General features: G+C 40.4%; 1 protein-coding gene across 1 annotated transcript in view; it reads left to right on the top strand.

Moving 5' to 3' along the window:
* PDZD8 (PDZ domain containing 8) overlaps positions 1-20201 on the top strand; it is a 72592-nt gene that overhangs the window by 36939 nt on the left and 15452 nt on the right. The window contains exon 3 of the mRNA XM_047073500.1: positions 2694-2796. Within this exon, the coding sequence (XP_046929456.1) occupies positions 2694-2796 (103 nt within the window). The remainder of the gene's footprint in view (positions 1-2693; positions 2797-20201) is intronic.

Genomic DNA, 20201 nt, shown 5'->3' with positions numbered 1-20201 from the left:
GTTAAGTTTTTGTGTGAATGTCTGATTTCATTTCCCAGGAATGGAATTATTGGGTCATATGTTAACTTTTTAAGGAGCTGACGAACTTTTTCAAAGTGGCTGCACCATTTTACATTCCCTCCAGCAAAGTATAAAGATTCATTTCTCTACATCCTCACCAGTATTTGTTGTCTCCTTTTTTTATTAGCCATCTATGAGTGCGAAGTGGCATTTCTCCGTGGCTATGATTTGCATTTCCCTGGTGGCTAATGCGGTCGAGCCTATTTTCATGTGCTTATTGGCTCTTTGCATATCTTGTTTGGAGAAATGTCCAATTTTAAATTGGATTATACTAGACCCATATGAGATACACAGTTTGCAGATATTTTCTCCCATTCTGTGAACTGTTTTCTCACTTACTTGGTCATGTCCTTTGAAGTACAAAAATTTTAATTTCATTGAAGTCCCATTTATCTTTTTTTTTTTTTTTTTTTTTTTTTTGGTACTTGTGCTTTTGCTGTCCCATCTTAAGAAACCATTGTCCAAATCAAGGTCACAAAGATTTGTTTTTATGTTTTCTTCTCTTACATTTAAGTCCGTAACTCATTTTGAATTAATACATTTTGTGTTATTTTTTTTAAATGTTAAAAAGGTGTTATGAAAAACATAAAAATAGGAAAAAACTTCTATGCTTTCAGGGATGGATTCTGAGAATTGCTTTATCATTCCCGAATCCTGAAGATTAGTATCTTTTGGGAATTTGGGAGCATTAGCTGGTGCATAAGCCTTCTCTGCGTGACCAGAAAGGCCCGTAGGTAGTTGACTCTTTTGAACAGATGGTGGCAGCAGAGCTGCTTTTTATAAACTCAGTATTCTATAATTATGAGTCTTTGTGATGTTTTTGGCAGTAGGTTGTTAAGCACCATTAAATATCCTTTTAAGATTAAAAACTATTTGAGTGTAGAGATTTCTTTTCCCATGAGTATATTCGGACTTTTTAGTTTATGAAGCCGGTTTGTGAGGTATGGACATGATTTGCTCAAAGTCTCCAGCCTTAGGACACAATTTTCTCCTATTACTCTAATGTGGGTTTTTTGTAAGTTAATTGAAAAAAAAAATTTTTTTTTTCCAACGTTCATTTATTTTTAAGACAGAGAGAGACAGAGCATGAACGGGGGAGGGGCAGAGAGAGAGGGAGACACAGAATCGGAAACAGGCTCCAGGCTCTGAGCCATCAGCCCAGAGCCTGACGCGGGGCTCGAACTCACGGACCGCGAGATCGTGACCTGGCTGAAGTCGGACGCTTAACCGACTGCGCCACCCAGGCGCCCCGAAAAAAAAATTTTTAATCTTATTTTTGAGACACACACACACACACACACACACACACACACAGAATCCGAATCAGGCTCCAGGCTCTGAGTTGTCAGCACAGAGCCCAACACGGGGCTCGAACTCACGAGCTGTGAGATCATGACCTGAACTGAAGTCGGACGCTTAACTCACTGAGCCACCCAGGTGCCCCTTTTTAAAGTTTATTTTAAGAGAGAGCACGTGCATGCACATGCACGCATAAGCAGGGCAGGGGTGGAGGTGGGGAGTGGGGGAGAGAGAGAGAAAGATAGAGAGGGAGGGAGAGAGAATGAATCCCAAGCAGGCTCCGCACTGCCAGCTCAGAGCCCAGTGCAGGGCTCGATCTCACGACTGTGAGATCATGACCTGAGCCGAAATCAAGAGCCAGACACTCAACCAACTGAGTGCCCATCTAATCTGTTTTATCTACTTTTAAAAATGATTATCTCACTTCTACCCCCATGATCTTTGTGTAGACATAAAGTAACAGAGTAGCAGTCAAATGTTGATTAATTCTAAAGCTATTCTGAAGCTTACTCCTGAAACACATTGGCAAACTTATGTTCTGCTTTAGAAGATAGGTAATATGGAAGCTAGACATCTGGGTAATATTTTTTTCCTTTAGTGGTAAAACTGCTTTATGTCATCTCAAGATTGGACCTGAGATTTCCTTTTTAGATATGAATATTAAACAGTAAAATCAGGCGATTCACTTATTCCTTGACAATTATTCTCAAGATAATAGAAATAGCAAACACTTCATTGAACACTTACTGTTTGCTAGGTGCTGTACTGAATGCTTTGGCATGCGTTGTCTTCTTTTGTTCTCACGACAGCTCTAAGTGGTATTATTTTTGCCCTGAATTTTTCAGAGAAAGCGACGGGTTTTGAGAAGGTAAATAATTTGCCTAAAGTCATGTTAGTAGACGGAGAAGTGTGTGGGTATGTTCATAAGCAACTATGTTGTACTATTTTATGTGTGTGTCATTTTTACAGAGGTGGTATTGTACTATGTGAGTCACTCTCTAACTTGTTTTTTAAATTCAACGGTTAGATTTGAAGGTCTGTAGCTTCTGCTACTATGTATAGATGTCTGGTCAGTTTGTTCACCTCGTGAATATCTGCGATTTTTCTATTTGATCTAGCTGCTGAGAAAAGCTTGTCCTGAATTTCACCTAGTTTTAGCTTTACTTCCCTTTTCCACTAGAGGGTGTGCTAAGTGTTTGACTTAATTTTTTTTTTTTGTTACCAAAATTATAAGTAGTAATGGAGTAACTTGCTACTTCTTGGTATAATCAGAAAGAAAATTTTATCTCCTAGAACTGGTGTAATAGTCTCCTTGTTTTATTTTTATCCTGCAGGTTACTCATTTTTGGATCCTATGACAGAGAGGCAAATATTCACTGTACGCTTGAGTTGAGCAGTGGTGTTTGGGAAGAAAAACAGAGGAGTTCGATTAAGACGGTAAAGTGAATTTGCATAGTTTTATATCTTCATAAAGTTTGTGTTTTCTAAGTATGCTTTTAATAATGTTTCTCTGTCCCTAGAGTTATTTTTGGTTATGTGCAAATAAGTACGAACAGCTCGTATTTGTCTTGTTGCAGTACACATCGGCGATAAAATGAATCACATAAAACTGTAGTACTCAGATCACTTGCTCGCATAAGAAACCTAGGCTGATTTTACTTCTAGAACTTTCAAATTGTTTCACAGGGATGGAATTAGAATAATTCTAAGCCTCTTAGCAGTAAATTTAGAGCATTCTTTCATTCAATAGATGCTCTATGAATGCTTACTTTCTACTAGGCACTGTGTGCTGAGGAAACAGTTCAAATTAAGAAAAGACCTGTTTTGTGGTGCTAATATGGGGTGGAGGTTTGGCAGGATGGTTAGAAGAGGGGAGAGGTGAACTACGTGTTTAGGATGGAGGTAGAAATGACAATAAATGGGCAGACCGAAGACATGAACAAGGTAATTTCCAGAGATGGACAGATACTATGAGGAAAATGGGGTTGTGACAAAGGAGATTCTTTAGGGAAGACCTCTAAAAAGATGACACTGACACAGGATGTTCATCCATTCAGATAGAATTTCAGATAAACAGTGAATAATTTTTGTTGTTGTTAAAAGTATTCCCCCAGTTTTTATATGCTAAATCTGACAACCCGACACTGGAGATGGGGCCCGAATCATGAAGAGGAGCAAGCCACGTGGAGTTTGGGGGTTGAGGGAGTGGAAGGCATTTCCAGCAAAGGGAACAGCCAGTGTGTGAAGGCAGGTGGGACACGCTTGGTGTGTGTGAGGACAGAAGCCAGTGTCTCTGGAGCGTGGTACGTGAGGTAAAGAGTCATGCGTCATCTTGTAAGGAGTTTGAATTTCGTTAATTGTGGTGGGAGAGTTTTCAGATGACAAGTGACGTGATCTTGTGTACATTTTGTACAAAATGTTCTGCTTGTGTAGACCAAGGATTGGAGGAGGATAAGAGTGCACCTAAAGAGAGATCCGTTAGGAGGTGTCTAGGGAAGTGGTGTTTACTTTAACGAGGTGGTAGCTGAGGAGATAGAAGAGAATGGATTTGATATACTTCTGGTGTATGAAGGACTTAGAGTTCTGGTTTGTTTTTTTTATTAAAAAAAAAGTTACCTAAATTGCAAGACTGAAAAGGCTTTTAAAATATTTTAAATGTTAGAATTAAAGATAAACAAAAATAGTGCTTTACTCTCAACACGTTTTTTTTTTTTTTTTAATGTTTTTTTTTCAACATTTATTTATTTTTGGGACAGAGAGAGACAGAGCATGAACGGGGGAGGGGCAGAGAGAGAGAGGGAGACACAGAATCGGAAACAGGCTCCAGGCTCTGAGCCATCAGCCCAGAGCCTGACGCGGGGCTCGAACTCCCGGACCGCGAGATCGTGACCTGGCTGAAGTCGGACGCTTAACCGACTGCGCCACCCAGGCGCCCCTCTCAACACGTTTTAATTGGACGTGTTAGATTCTTTGGGTTCTTAAATGAATAAAAATTGTCACTAGTTATTGGTTAATTTGTTTCTAAAATGAGTTGGTATTTTCTGATATTCTGAATAGCAGTTTTAATAGCAATTATTATGTGCTGCTTGCAATTTGCATAAATCTAGTCTATTAAAGATTTAGAGCATTTATCAAAATGTTGTCTACAGAATTTCTTTATTAAGCCCCTGAAGTTACACAATGGAAACAGAATTCCAGAATGTTACGGCTGTAATCGGGGCAGGGTTGTTGGGGCGGGCGAGTCTCTTCCCTAAGGGAACCACAGCCTTTATTTATTTTTTTTAAGCAGTTTATTTAATTTACTAAGCATATATTGAAATATTATGGGCTTGGTAATAATAAAATTCCAAGAGTGCTGCTTGAAACCCCAAACCTCTCTGGAATTACTTTTAGTGTTTTGAAAGCCAAGATCCATTTAGCGCATCAATAGTTTTTTGCAGGAATAAATTATAGTTCTGTTCTTTAAAGGTGTGCTTATATATTTAGTTGTTTCTATTAAATTTAACTCTTGGTGGCAATATAGACAATCCTGTGATTATTTTTTGTAGCCAGTATTTGGGAAAACTATTTCTCTACTACGTCTTCATTATGGTGAAGAAATACTTTTGAACTATGCTACCTAACTTTTATAATAGTAGTAATGGGTTTTGGTTTTCCTAGAATAATGTTATTCTTTGTAGCATTTTAAAAAATAGTCACAGTTCTCAATTTTTTAAATAGATCTATAAGCATATTTTCATGCTCTTGAAGAATGTGGCTTTTAGTGGTAATGTGATATTCTTTGGACGTTCTTTTGACCTTAAATTGTTTCTCATTTCTTTCTGTAATAACTCTTGTGAATGTCGTTACATAAAAATTGAGTAGTATGAAATCCTTTTGGAATAACTAGAGTGATTTTGGTCAGGGTGGGAAAATAGGGAGGAGTAAATCTGGAAGAGGAGGATGGGCCACAGAGTGTGAATTTATGAAAGTGGTAGGGAGCTATTGAAGATTCTGAGCCTGGGAATTACATGGTCCAAATAGTGGTTTTGAAGAAAGTCTCCCATGTCTTTGATGGTTGTTCATACCCTAGCTTTCTTCTAAGTTACATCTCAAACAATGTGAAGCAACTCCTCAGAGGAATAAAATAACCAGTTCTGAATTACATGAATACATGGAAAAGCATTATTGTTTTATACAGGTATGAAATGGTCATAATTTGCCATTGCTGTTGGCATTTTCAGTTTCCTTTATTATATTTGCAAAGATATGAGATTAGACATCTTTAATATTTTACAGCAAAGGTTAGTGAGACTTTAATCTTGAGTTATAATTTTAGGTCTTTATATATGTCATAGGTAGTTTTGGAGAAAGAATTCCAGGTTACTAATTACATCTGGTGTTGAAAGTGTCAGCAGCAGTTAAGTGTCTCCAGGCATTAAATTACATGTGTCTGAATTTAATAACTCTGGGGAGGAGAATTTATTGTGTTCTTCATAAAACATTGCAGAATAGGATTAGATAATTGGCAATATATTGCAAATTGGGATAGAAAAAAGAATATCAGTAAAAAATAAGTATGTGAAAGTATTTGATGAGTTTGGAAGCTATTTTTGTATAAATACAGTTTTCAGGTTTAAATTAGTTAAAAAAATTTTTTTTTAACATTTATTCATTATTTTTGAGAGACAGAGACAACGAGAGCAAGGGAAGGACGGAGAGAGAGGGAGACACAAAATCCCAAGCAGGCTCCAGGCTCCGAGCTGTCAGCACAGAGCCTGACGCGGAGCTTGAACTCAACGAACCGTGAGGTCATGACCTGAGCCGAAGTCAGACGGTTAACCAACTGAGCCACCCACGTACCCCTAAATTCATTTTTTAAATGTTGAAATGGGTTCAGTGAAGTGATCCACTAGTTTGAGTGAAAATGTAGAAAGAAAGAAAAACTAATTCTTTCCGTATTTTAAACGTGTCTGTGAGTCTTTAAAGCATTATATGTACCTTATCATGTTGCTGATAGTGGAAGATCATTAATAATAATGCTACACGAATTCTTTAGATTTGTGGTGTTTGCACAAGTGTTGGGAGGTACAGATGAACAGTTTTAATGTATTAGCTGCAAGTATTAGCGAAAGCAAGCGAATAGTGGCTTAAGCAAGAACAAGACTTGCCTCGTGTGCCAGGCTGTAAGAACAGAGCCCAGCTCTTACCTGGCTTCCTCCCCCATCAGGCTTAGCGTGGGATTTTTGTCCTCATGGCTGTAAGATGTCTAGTGCACCCCTAGGGATCCACCCTTCAAGGAAAAGGGTGAGGCCTAAAGCCTGCCGAAGGTACGTATCAGCCACGTTTTGTCCTTTTTAAATGCTTTCCTGGAAGCTCCTCCCAAGGACTTCCACTTAAATCTCATTGCTAGAACTGAGTCACGTGTTGTCCCCAGCAGCAGGGAAGTATGGCCAATCATTGTTTTTTAGCCTTTTAGAAGTAGAAGTCCAGGGTAAATAAAGGGTTATGAATGTATTTTATGTGCCCAGTCCATAGTCTTACCATAAAAAAATATTCACATCTGTCTGAGGACTTTTTTTTTAAGGGAGTTTTTCTTATATTGGGATAGAAGTGCATAATTAAAAAGAATATGGGTCTCTTCCTGTTTTGATAGGGGCAGGGAATTAGAAAAGAACCTTCTGGGTCCCTGAAGGTACAATAGGATGGACAGAAGAGAGATATTGGAATGGTCACGTGTTCAGCATAAATAGAAGCACTTCATGTCTTCTATGGCGCAATATGCAGGTAACAGGGAACTGTGGTTGAAGGCATTAGGAGCTGTCATGATATTTTAGATCTTCCTGAAAAATAAGAAGTAATAAGTCCCTAAAGAGCATTCAGCTAACAGTTGGGGAGAATCCGTAAATGATCATTTGGAACTCTTAATCACAGTGAGTATGTTCCCTTCGGAGCAATGTGGTGTCAACGGGCAGCTTGTATTCGGTGGCTGCTGTGAGGAGGGCCTTAGACCGGGTCAGCCACACCCCAGGTTATGAAAGAGGATTTCGCCTCCTAGATTCTAGGCTTTATCTCTCTGTTTGACTTGGGTGGTACCTTTCCTCCTCTCCACTGCTACTTCCCAATCAAAACCTCATTTTTTTAAAGGATCTGATTTTGAAAGATCGGTCATATCAGGTCCCCTCAATTTTCTTTTTAAACACACCCTTATAATTAAAGAGACATTTGAGGAAATGATTCCTGCTTTCAAAAAACTGTCAGTGTAAGAAAGGAGGCATAGGAACCAAATATGTAACATGAGTCTATGAAATACTTTTCTCATACACAAAGAGCCAAAGCTTTTTGCCTGTAGGATCTATACTTGTTGCGTTAAATCCCACTGCCCCTAACAAGAACTGAACCGAGTGGTAGTCTAATAACTAGAAGACAGTTTGGGAGTGGCGGTAGTGGAATCAGTTTAGAACAGAGAAGGAGAGCTCTGAAACTGTAGGGAGATGGGATTTGAATGAAAGGACTTTCCTAATAAGATCAGCCGTGCTTAGTTGCTGCCTAAGAACTGAACCTGACTCAGAGGCAATCTCTTTTAGAGCCCAGTGAGTCTCCTTATACTTCCAGAGTAAAGGTTAGGGCAACTGAATACAGGAAACACATGGTGGAAGGCAGGTAATCAGTCGGAAGAAAGTGTGGTAATATATAAGGAACTCATTCCCTAGAGATAGGGATTAGATTAGAGTCTAATATTATAATGCTAAACAAGCATATAGAAGAAATGGAAACAGTAAATGCATTTCAACTTTCAGAAATTATTTATTTATTTATTTATTTATTTATTTATTTTGAGAGAGACAGCACAAGTGAGGGAGGGGCGGAGAGAGAGAAGAAGAAGGAGGAGGAGGAAGAAGAGGAGGAGAGAGAGAATCCCAAGCAGGGTCCATGCTGCCAGTGCAGAGCCCGATGTAGGGCTTGAACACAGGAACTGTGAGATCCTGACCTGAGCCAAAACCAAGAGTCGGATGTGTAATCAACCAACTGAGCCACCCAGGGGACCCTTCAGAATTTTTTTGATGAAGAGCCATACAGAAGGTTCCCATATAATTTTATTAGTAGGAGAATATTTTGTCACAGAGCTGCCTTATGAGTAAGGATAACCAGGTGTAATACCCTGAATGGTTGAGTCCAGAACTTTGGTCAGTTTTCACCAATGATCTGAAACCGTGCTATCCAATAGAAATGTACACCATTTAGGTGATTTTAAATTTTCTTTTTTTTTTTAATTTTTTTTTTTTTCAACGTTTATTTATTTTTGGGACAGAGAGAGACAGAGCATGAACGGGGGAGGGGCAGAGAGAGAGGGAGACACAGAATCGGAAACAGGCTCCAGGCTCCGAGCCATCAGCCCAGAGCCTGATGCGGGGCTCGAACTCCCGGACCGCGAGATCGTGACCTGGCTGAAGTCGGACGCTTAACCGACTGCGCCACCCAGGCGCCCCGAAATTTTCTTATAGCCACATTTTAAGAGGTAAATATAGGGGCACGTGGGTGGCTCAGTTGGTTAAGTGTCCAACTTCAACTCAGGTCATGATTTCGTGGTTTGTGAGTTCAAGCCCTGCATTGGGCCCTACGCTGACAGTGCAGAGCCTACTTGGGATTCTCTCTCTCTCTCTCTCTCTCTCTCTCCCTCCCTCCCTCCCCTGTCTCTCTCTGCCCCTCCCCCATTTGCATGCATGCTTTGTCTCTAAATAAATAAATAAACGTGAACTTAATTTTAGTAATGTTTTATTTGATCCCATGTCCCCAAAATATTATTTCAACATATGATCAACATAAAAAAAATGAGGGTTTTTTTGTTTTAATTTAAAAGTATTTGAAATCTGGTGCATATTTTATAATTACAGCACATCACAATTCAGCCTAACCACACTTCAAGTGCCCAGTAGCCACGGATAGCTAGTGGCTACCACATTGGACAGCATAGACCAAGAAGAAGGACGTACGATGTAATACTGAGATTTGCGTATGGCACTAGACTTTTCTAAGATGCTCCAAGCTAAGAGGAACAAAGTGAAGAAAAAGCTCTTAGGACAATTACATAAGAAAGAATTCCAAACTATGCCTAAAATATATGAGATCTAGGATCCTTAAAGAAATACGTATGTCTTTGTGCCTCCAAAACAAATTCAGCCTTTCATAAGACTGGGTGTCACGAAATCAGGACACTTATTTAAAAACCATGAAATTCTCATAGAATTAATTATTTGCACATTTCTGGTTTCTATAATATAAGAAATCTATGAGAGCTAGATAATGTGGGGCGAAAGAAGCAAAATTAATATGGCAGAGCCATAGATAAATGAATGGGAAAAAGTGTTCTTCAGCTGAAAATACAAAGGTGGGTAAACAATTAATAGAAGCATGTAAATACAAACAGTAAGCAGTAGGATGATTGACAGATATACTGAGTAAGGAACTAGGTCTGTGGGGCAGTGAAGATAAATCTGTGTCCCTGATGATAATCAGGTGATATAAATGCTAAAAGAAAGATACTTAAAAGGTCTTTGACAGTTCTGCACACCACACTTGCCGGTAGACTTCACAGGGACACAAAGATGCTGTATTCTTTTTATGCCATGTGTACTGCACGTAGTAGAATCCCTGGTCTGTTCCAGTTGTTCAGTGTCCTAGGAGGGCGAGGGTAGGGTGAGTGACCATTCTGAAATACAAATCTGATCCTTCAGTTGCCTCCTTGATGTGCCCCCGAAAATACTCTCTGGTCTGGCCTCTATCTCCAGTCTTCCCTTCTCTCCATCCAGCTCTAGCCGTGCTGCCCACCTTTCACTCCTTCACACTTGCCATTCTCCGTCTACCGCACAGCCTTTGAACATGTGCGCGCTTCTGCCAACACCTTTTCCACGTGTACACCTGTGCCTGTCCCCATTCTTCAGATCTCTGTGGCAGCCCTTAGCTTATTGGGGCCTTTCCCTACACCGCATCGTGACAGGGCTGACCGCTGCTGGCAGTATTTCGAAGGCCTTAGTGTCCATTGACTCTCAGCTGGGTTTGACCAATGGGAAGCTCTGATGGGAGATGGGAGTAGACTGGGGAAGCCACGGTATTCTTCCTCTTCCCGTCTGCCTTGGACAACAGACATGTTTGGCAAGCTGCTGTCTCTCCTCCAGGGCTCCGTGCTTCTCCTAGGACAGCACTGTTATGTTTCCTGCTTATGTGGGGGGTCCTAGCTGCTGGCGTCTACTAATACCACTTCCTCCCTCTGTCCTTCCAGCCAAAGGTTGGTAGTGACTTGTGACTTTTGCTAGTATCGGAGTCCCTTGACTGTCTCCTGTTTGGCTTTTGGTTCTGTCACTGAGTAGCCATTGCCCTGTTGTGAAGTCCCTCTGTTTCGAATACTTAGGTGTTTTCTGTTTCCTTATCAGACCCTGACTGATCTATCAGTCAGTCGTCATTCCTCGGGAAAGAAACGTAGCCTAATGAGCCTGAAAGTCCTTGGGAATGTTTCTCATAGTTGGGAACTGATACTTATATTGTATGATAATTTGATTGGTGTTATCTCTGCCAGGATCATTGTTTTTGCTTACAGCATTGGCATTCAGTGGGGTATTCAGTAAATGTTTCTGCGAATACTGAAGATGACTGACTAGCCATGAGAGCCTCCATTTACCCTCAACCCTTTCTCTTCTAGATTCTAGGTTTCAGCATGACTTAGTCACAAAGTCATTGTGTTGAGTTTACTGCTCAACATTCCTTCTGGGAAAAGCCTGGTTTTTACAGTGAGGGTTTTAGTTTACAAATATGGCACATAATGGTATAACGGTATTATTTAAAACATTAAAAGAACCTCTTACTCTATGTATACAGTTCAGTGTAGCATAGACAAAATGACTGTGTGATCTAAAATTTTACTTGCCTTACTTCCCTTTTGGTTTTGGAGAGCTTCAGAAGTCTTGCTGAATGATAGCTATCCAGATCTATCCACAATTTGTTGAATATATATAGAAAAAGTAAAAAATGAGTTCCGTAAAGAAGTGATTTCAAGTAAGAATATCTGAGACAGACAAATTTGTAAACACATTAGGCTAGAAGCTTCCGAGTTGGCATTTTGGTGTGTTTGCTTAAGGCCAGATGCCTTGCAGATAGCAATTTGGTGTTCCTATTTAACCATTTGCCATTTACAATCTTAATCTTATCAAAAGGAAGAAAAAGATTAAAGCAAATAAAGCTTTTTTGAAAATGCCAGTTTTTATGAAAACTCTGGTTTAGTTCAGTTTGATAGCATTTATGAATACAGTAGGGACTCCGTGGAATTTTAACCATATGTAATGTTCTATAATTTGGCTTCTTAAGTAAACTACCGGCCTTTTATGCTTTAGTAGTAAATCCTATGTGGCATTTCCACTCTTAAAGTTCATCTCGGTTAAAAATGAGGGATGCGGTTCCCTGTCTCATATTTTCTTAGTGTGTTTAATATGATTGTGAAATGGTGTGAAGAGAGTAGGAACTTGGGTTGCAATATAGAAATATCAACTCTCCAAATGAATGCAAGGCACTGTGTGAATATGAAAAAGAAGCTGAATATGAGGTGTAAGCAGTGAGAGTATGGTCTTTTCCTTCAAGGAAGATAAGCAGTGAGGAAATGAGACAACAGTTTGGTGAGCATGAGTATTACTATTAGCATTTGAACGCTCTAAGGGCGTTTCAGAGCGAAATACTAGGAGGTTCCACTGGAGGGGAGATAGCGTTCTTCTAGGAAAACCAAGAAAGAATTGGAGGTGACATTTGAGCCAAGCCTCCCAGGTACATGTAGTATTTCAAGATGGTAGGGACGGCATTTCAAGGTGGAGGACATGGGGTAAACCCAGACAAAGAATACGTGTTGCCCAGGTTGACCAAAGAATATGGTAGTGTAGGTAGACTATACAAGACAGTAAAAGGGTTGGACTGTATTATAGAAGTGCTTTAAATACCAGACTAAGAAGCTTGGTTCTTACTGTGTAAGACAGTAGGAGTTACGGAAGCTTTTCGAACGAAAGTGGTCTCATCGGAATCTTGCTTTAAGGCAGTCTTGGCTCTGAATTTGAGTCTTGGTTGGGTCACTTATTGGCAGCATGATCTTAGTCAAAGTCCCGAAGCCCATCTCATCCACAAGTACTTTTTTCTTCTATAAAAGGGACTGAGAGTGCTTCACACGGTTGTAGGAGGGGTAAAGGAAATTCTCTGTAGTGAGATGTCTAATTTAGTACCTGGCATATTGTATACAGTAAATAATTGCTTTACTAAATCTGGCAGCAAATGGGTAGGTCCAGGATGATCTGACAAAGAAAGATGAGAAATAGTAGAGAGGAGGGGTGATGAAAGTCTGACCAGAATAGTGGCAATAAAAATGGAAAAGAGAATCAATGTGGCTTGGATACCACCGGAAGTAAGGGGTTTTTGGAGAGGGAGGGAGGAAGCCATAAAGACTGGAGCCTTGAGGAGGAGGAGAGAGAAGATCTCATTGAATCCAGAGTTTATCAAAGGTCAGTCTAGAGATGGAATTTTTGTCATGTGCCACTTTGATCTACCATTTGTTCTTTTTATATTTTCAGTGCTGTCACTTAAGGTTTTAACATCTAGTAAGTTGAACACTTTATTTGGAATTGTTTTTAGAGGTCTCTCTTTTTCTTTTTCTTTCTCTTTCTTTTCTTTGTTTTTTTTGTTTTTTTGTGGTTTTTGGTTTTTTTTTTTGGTTTTTTTTTTTTGAGAGAGTGAGTGTGAGCAGGGGAGGGGCAAAGGGAGAGGGAGAGAGAGAATCTTAAGCAGGCTTCATGGCCAGCACAGAGCCCGACGCAGGGCTTGATCTCACAACTATAAGATCTTGACCTGAGCTGAAATCGAGAGTTGGACACTTAACGGACTAAACCACCCAGGCGCCCCTGGATCTCTTTTTCAAATAGGATAAAGAGAACCAGAATCATTTCACACAAAAAATAGTATGAATCTAAAAATTTTTTGGAATAGCTTTTGAGAACAAGTTAATAAAATAATGAAACTGAAACATTGTTTTTGAAGTCTGTTCCTAGGGACCCTCCAGTTTACTGTGATCCAAATAAAACTGATTGATTCGGTCCATACCTTGTCATGAACTAAAGCATCCTGTTCAAGGCACAGTAGCACCTCCCCATAGAAACCCACTTAGCCAACTAGCTCATTTCCTGAGTCATATACCCAGATACGGGATGCAGAACAAAGAAATAAACAATTAGGAAAGTGTTGGGTGTTACCAGAGATCCTGCATAGTATACATTTCCCTGCCCACACATGTTCAGTCTGGTGGTAGTTAAGAGCAGTAACAAGAGCTGAGCCATTTCTTGTGTCAGTCATTTTAAGACCCTATATGCAGAACCATTTAATTCTCATAGCCACTCCATGAGAATAGGCACCATCATCTCCATTTCATATATGAGGAAACACAGAGAAAGTAGCTTACTGAGATCCCCCAGTTTGCAAGTGGTAAAGATAGTGTGCAGACCCAGGCACTGTGACCCCAGAACTGCTACTCTTAATTACTGCATCATCCCCGCCGGTGGTGGGTGCAGATCGGAGTTCTTTTCACTCTAGTTCTGTGCCTGTGGAACAAGTTCATTCATCTCTAAAAGAGGTAATAGTAACAGTATAAGGGTAAAATACCCGTAAAACACTTGGCACATAATAACTATAATAGCAACTGTTATTGAATTTGACCTAAATGCGACCTGCTTTGCTGCTATAATTTTAGTGCTGATATTTTATATATCCTTTTAAATCCTTCATGTAATAAGATGAGGACATAGCTCATGAGGGATGAGGGAATAGCTTCTTCACTCATGGCGTAGCGTCTGTTTGTTTAAGACTTAAGGGCCCAGTAGTGATTTTTTAAGAATATCAGCCAGTTGAGGGCGACGGGGTGGCTCAGTCGGTTAAGCTTCTGATTCTTGGTTTCAGCTCGGGTCTTGATCTCGAGGTGTGTGAGTTTGAGCCCCATATTGGGCTCTGGCTGACGGCACAGAGCCTGCTTGGGATTCTCTCTCCCTCTCTCTTGCCCTCCACTGCTTGTGTTCTGTCTCTCTCTGTCTCTCAAAAATAAACAAACATCAGGGGCACCTGGGTGGCCCAGTCGGTTAAGCATCCAACTTCAACTCAGGTCACGATCTTGCAGTTTGTGGGTTTGAGCCCCGTATCAGGCTCTGCCGACAGCTCAGAGCCTAGAGCCTGCTTCGGATTCTGTCTCCCTCTCTCTCTGCCCCTTCCCCACTCGTGTTCTTTCTCCCTCTCCCTCTCTCTCTCTCTCTCTCTTTCTCTCTCTCTCTCTCTCTCTCTCTCTCTCTCTCTCTCTCTCTCTCTCTTTCTCTCTCTCTCTCTCTCAAAAATAAATAAATGTTTAAAAAAAAGTTTTTTAGGGGGCGTCTGGGTGGCTCAGTCAGTTAAGCATCTGACTTTGGCTCAGGTCATGATCTCACAGTTTGTGAGTTCGATCCCTGTGTCGGGCTCTGTGCTGACAGCTCAGATCCTGGAGTCTGCTTTGGATTCTGTGTCTCCCTCTCTCTCTGCCCCTCCCCCACTGTGCTCTGTCTCTATCAAAAATAAATGTAAAAAAAATTAAAAACGTTTTTTAATAAAAATATTAAAAAAAAAAGAACTTCTTAGGACTAAAGAGTGTGAATGTCATAGCATAGAAAAAAGCCTAGATAGTCTGTAATTAATAATATAGTTTTAGAACATTTAAGGAGTAGTAGTGTAGGGGACTAAACTGAGATCTCTAGCACTCACTTTTGTATTTTACTATAAATGTGAAGTTCTGTCATTTACTAATTGAAGATACTTTAAAAATGTATAGGCTGAAAGTGAAACTAGGTTGAAGTTTTTATCTTACACGGGCCCAGGGGAAAGGACAGCAATGACCACACTTAACTCCTGTGTCCTATGAAGTCAGTCTTTTTAATATTTCCATAAGGTGCTGTGTATTTCTCCACATAAATACTGAGCATGACTGGTTCAAAGTGGCTTTGGGACAGCTGTGTTTCTCATTTGTAAGCATGTTAATTTACACTGATATTGAATCATACTAGACAAATAGGTGGTTATATTTGAAAGTTGCTTATATATAAACAGTATGCTCTATACTAGAAGAGATAAGAATGTTTTATTAATCATTGTAAATAAGACTACTTCTGGGTAATTCATTATATTTCTCTAAAGGTTATCAAGTGACTCGTAGCATATGGACAGATGGCTCATTTTCTAAATGAATGATGTGTGAATGATCTTTCATTCATGTATAGTATAAACTGATCAACACTGAGAATGTCACATAAGCCTAAGTGGGAAACTGTGGAGCATAAGGAAGTGTAGGTGTCATGAAGTAGAATTTTAGTTTCTGTGTGATACACTCATTTGTGAAATTTGAGGAAATGCATATTTAACAATAAAGTCAGCAGTTTCCATAAGATAAAAGTGGTATGTTTGGAAATTGGTAGGAGCTATATATTTTTGCCCCTATAAGAAGACATTCAGAAAGCTATAAAGAAAACTGCAAAAATCAACCATAATCCCACTACCTAGGGAGACTGCTGTTAACTTTTTAGGAGAACTTTATCGAGGCGCATGGGTGGCTCAGCCGGTTGAGTGGCCAGTTTTGGCTCAGGTCATGATCTCCCATTTCGTGAGTTTGAGCCCCACATGGGGCTCACCGCTGTCAGCACAGAGCCCGCTTCCACATCCTCTGTCCCCCTCTCTGCCCCTCCCTCTAGCTCTCTCAAAAATAAGTAAACATTAAGGAAAAAAAAACCTTTATAAACACAAACACACACTGTATTCACAGGTTATGCCTGTGGTTTTTCTTTTTTAAGAATAAAAGGAGATCATGTGTTTTATAACCTGCCTTCTTTTCTACTTAACAGTATACTGAGAGCCAATTTTTATTTCCATATACGTGTGTTACTGTTTTTATTTCTGCATGATACTGCACTGTGTGCCAAAATTTATTTAACCAATTGCTTATTGATGAACATGTAGACTTTTCTAGTTTTTTTATGTTGTAAAGAAGTCTGTAATGTCTCTGCAAGTATATTCACACACACCCATTCTTTTAAGTTTATTTATTTTTGAGAGAGAGAGAGTATAGGCCGGAAGGGGGCAGGGAGAGAGAGAGACAGAATCCCGAGTAGGCTCCATGCTGTCAGCACAGAGCCCAACATGGGGCTCCAGCTCAAACCCTGAGATCATGACCTGAACCAAGATCAAGAGTTATACCCTTAACCAACTGAGCCACCCAGCACCCCTCCAGTAAAACCTCCTTAAAAACAGTCCACAGAACTGGAGAGTGTGATGCTAAGTGAAATAAGCCAGACAGAGAAAGACAGATACCATATGTTTTCACTCTTATGTGGATCCTGAGAAACTTAACAGGAACCCGTGGGGGAGGGGAAGGGAAAAAAAAAAAAAAAGGTTAGAGTAGGAGAGAGCCAAAGCATAAGAGATTCTTAAAAACTGAGAACAGGGGCGCCTGGGTGGCGCAGTCGGTTAAGCGTCCGACTTCAGCCAGGTCACGATCTCGCGGTCCGTGAGTTCGAGCCCCGCGTCAGGCTCTGGGCTGATGGCTCGGAGCCTGGAGCCTGCTTCGGATTCTGTGTCTCCCTCTCTCTCTGCCCCTCCCCCGTTCATGCTCTGTCTCTCTCTGTCCCAAAAATAAATAAACGAAAAAAAAAATTTTTTTTTAATAAAAAAAAAAAACTGAGAACAAACTGAGGGTTGATGGGGGGTGGGAGGGAGGGGAGGGTGGGTGATGGGTATTGAGGAGGGCACCTTTTGGGATGAGCACTGGGTGTTGTATGGAAACCAATTTGACAATAAATTTCATATATTGAAAAAAAAAAACAAAACAGTCCACAGGTTGCAGTTTGCTGAACCCTAATCTAAATAATTCTTTGGTCAGAGACTGCAAAAATAAAAGGCTAGTGGCACATATTTCAAAAATTGCATTCCAGCTAGAATAAAGTCCTTAGATTAGATAATAGTATTTTATCAATGTTAATTTTCTGACTTTGGTAATCATGCTGTGGTTTCAATAAAATGTGCTTATTAGGAAATACACACATTTAGGGAGTAGGGAGTAAAGGAGGCACTATGTGTGCAACTTACTTTCAGATGGTTCAAAAAAAATATGCAGAGAGAGGGAGAACCAAATGTGGCAAAATGTTAACAGTTGGGAAGTTTGGATTCAGGATAAAATGGAAACCCTTTGTCCTATTTTTGCATCTTTACCATAAGTTTGAAATTTCAAGATAAAAGGGTAAAAAAAAAAAATGTCTCTGAGACTCTAATAGTCCCTTCGTAAGATGTTAATTCCACCCCCACCCCCCACCCCCCTTGCAGAAGTACAGTGATAGCTTATGAAGCTGAGGGTTGACTTGGTGATTCAGAATCAGAGCTATTTGGCAAAGAAAGTTAAAAGGGCAACAGTGTTCCATTCTGTTGCTTCCATAATAACCTCAGACTTTTCAGAGGTTTTTATTTTACTGGAGTGGTTGTATAAAATTTAAATTAGTTTTGAATCAAAACATTCATTAATGGAGACTTCAGTCAGATTTAAAAGAGAAAAGAAACCTAAGTGTTTTGCAAGGTAGTCATTTGGATGTTATTACTTTCCTAACAGCCTTTGAACGTAGGCAGAAGATCATTTTTCATTTTTGTTCCTTAGATCTCTTTGGTCAGTTGTATTTGTATGATGGACTTTTTCAGCCTATTTCTAGATCTTTGTTGTCTTTTAGATGAGATGACCAAAGGATGCCGTCCTGATTTATCGTCTCGCTGCTTTAGAGACCAGGTGATCAGAGAGGTGGCCAAGCTGGCTTCCTGTTTTGAAGATTGAGGGGCCTCACTTACAGTTTTGCTCCAGAAAAGAGTCTTCCTCTTCCACCTGAGGAGAGATCATGGAAGTGCCTGGATTGTGCTACTCCTTTATTCCTGTAGTTTCATTTAATTTTGACCACAACCGGTGTGGTAGATACTGGTGTCCCCTTTATGCACTTAAGACCCACCGAGGCTAAATCCGTTGTCTGAGCTCACAGAACTAGTAAACGTTAGAGCCGAAGTTCAAACCCGATGCTGAATACAAGCCATCCAGACACTGCAGCTTTTCTTGGAGGAAGAATTTCGCCTCTGTCCCAGCACTGAGGAGGCGCTGACTCCAATGCTGTTTTGTTTTGTTTTGTTAACTCCCATTACGGGCTGGTTACTGAGAGTTGAGGCATTCTACTGATCGACTGTTTACATGTAAAAATCCAAGCGAGAGAATTTAGGATTTATTTGCCGTACTATTCAAATATGCCCCTTTAAGAACTTTTTTTTTTTTAATTTTTTTTTCAACGTTTATTTATTTTTGGGACAGAGAGAGACAGAGCATGAACGGGGGAGGGGCAGAGAGAGAGGGAGACACAGAATCGGAAACAGGCTCCAGGCTCTGAGCCATCAGCCCAGAGCCCGACGCGGGGCTCGAACTCCCGGACCGCGAGATCGTGACCTGGCTGAAGTCGGACGCTTAACCGACTGCGCCACCCAGGCGCCCCAAGAACTTTTTAAAAAAATAATCGTTGTCATCATCTGGGACAGGGAGCATGAAAACTTACTTCTGCACCAGTACTTCTCTTTACCTGACAGATTCTTGTTCATTTATCTGGCTGATGAGTTTAAAAACTGTTCTAATTTAAACATTTATGAAGTAGTTAAACTTTAACAACAGGTCTTTGTAAAGTTCTGTGGGAGAGGATTGTAATTTTAATGCCAAGAGATAAAAAAGCAAGGTATTTGCCATATTTCTGTCTCCTCCTTACACCTTCTGTGAAAAAGACAGTACGATTATGTACAAATTGTGAATCCTCTTTGCTCAGACAAGACAGTTTCAGAAAAGACAGCTTATAAATATGGTATCTCTTCGTTTTCGGTTAGATGGTGGTAGACCCGAATAGAAGGTGACTGAGAATTTAGTTGGGTCTTTGGAAGCATCAAACACAGTTATCTAGTAGTTGAGGGTCCCCTGGAATATTTCAGTTTGCATCTTCTGTGTTGTCAAAACTGCCTGTCCTTAAAAGTAGGTTGGGTTGGGGCACCTGGGTGGCTCAGTTAAGCATCTGACTTCAGCTCAGGTCACGATCTCGCAGTCCGTGAGTTCGAGCCCCGCGTCGGGCTCTGGGCTGATGGCTCAGAGCCTGGAGCCTGTTTCAGATTCTGTGTCTCCCTCTCTCTGCCCCGCCCCCGCTCATGTTCTGTCTCTCTCTCATTCAAAAATAAACATTAAAAAAAATAAATTAAAAAAAAAGTACGTTGGATGGATACAGAATGACCCTTCAGAGAGTCAGTATTGTCTCCTCTTTTCCCCATGTTTCCATTTTCATTCTAGAACCTGGAAGTTGTTTTATTAACTTCTCAGAATTCTAACTTACCGAAATGTGCTTAATAAGTAGAAATTGAGTAATAGTACTCTAGCTCTAACTCAGTCACTTCAGAATTGAGCCAGATGTTACTTGTGTTACTTTACGCTCAGGTGTGTTTGTGTGTTGAGGGAAGAGAAGGGAAAGGAAGAGAGGCGGAGGAGGAGGGAGAATGCCTGTGACGTGAGCAGATGCTTCTCCATGTGATAGGATCGTCAGCTATGTCGGCGGTGTTTTAAAGTCATGGATGGTGAAAATACAAAATCCGGCCCTCAATCTTCAATAGCGTTGTTGCTGCTTCTGGTTGAGACAGATGGGTGAGCTGTTGGTCCCCAGCCGTGTGAGTCATTCGTGCCCTGTAACCGTGAGCGAACCAGCCTGGCCTCTGGTGTTCAGGGAACCGAC

Source organism: Lynx rufus, unplaced genomic scaffold (genome assembly GCF_022079265.1).
Source record: "Lynx rufus isolate CCGP_SWC_20201006 ecotype Redwood Valley unplaced genomic scaffold, mLynRuf1.p SCAF_11, whole genome shotgun sequence".
Lineage (NCBI taxonomy): Eukaryota > Metazoa > Chordata > Mammalia > Carnivora > Felidae > Lynx > Lynx rufus.
This window is presented reverse-complemented; position numbering and strand designations above follow the sequence as displayed.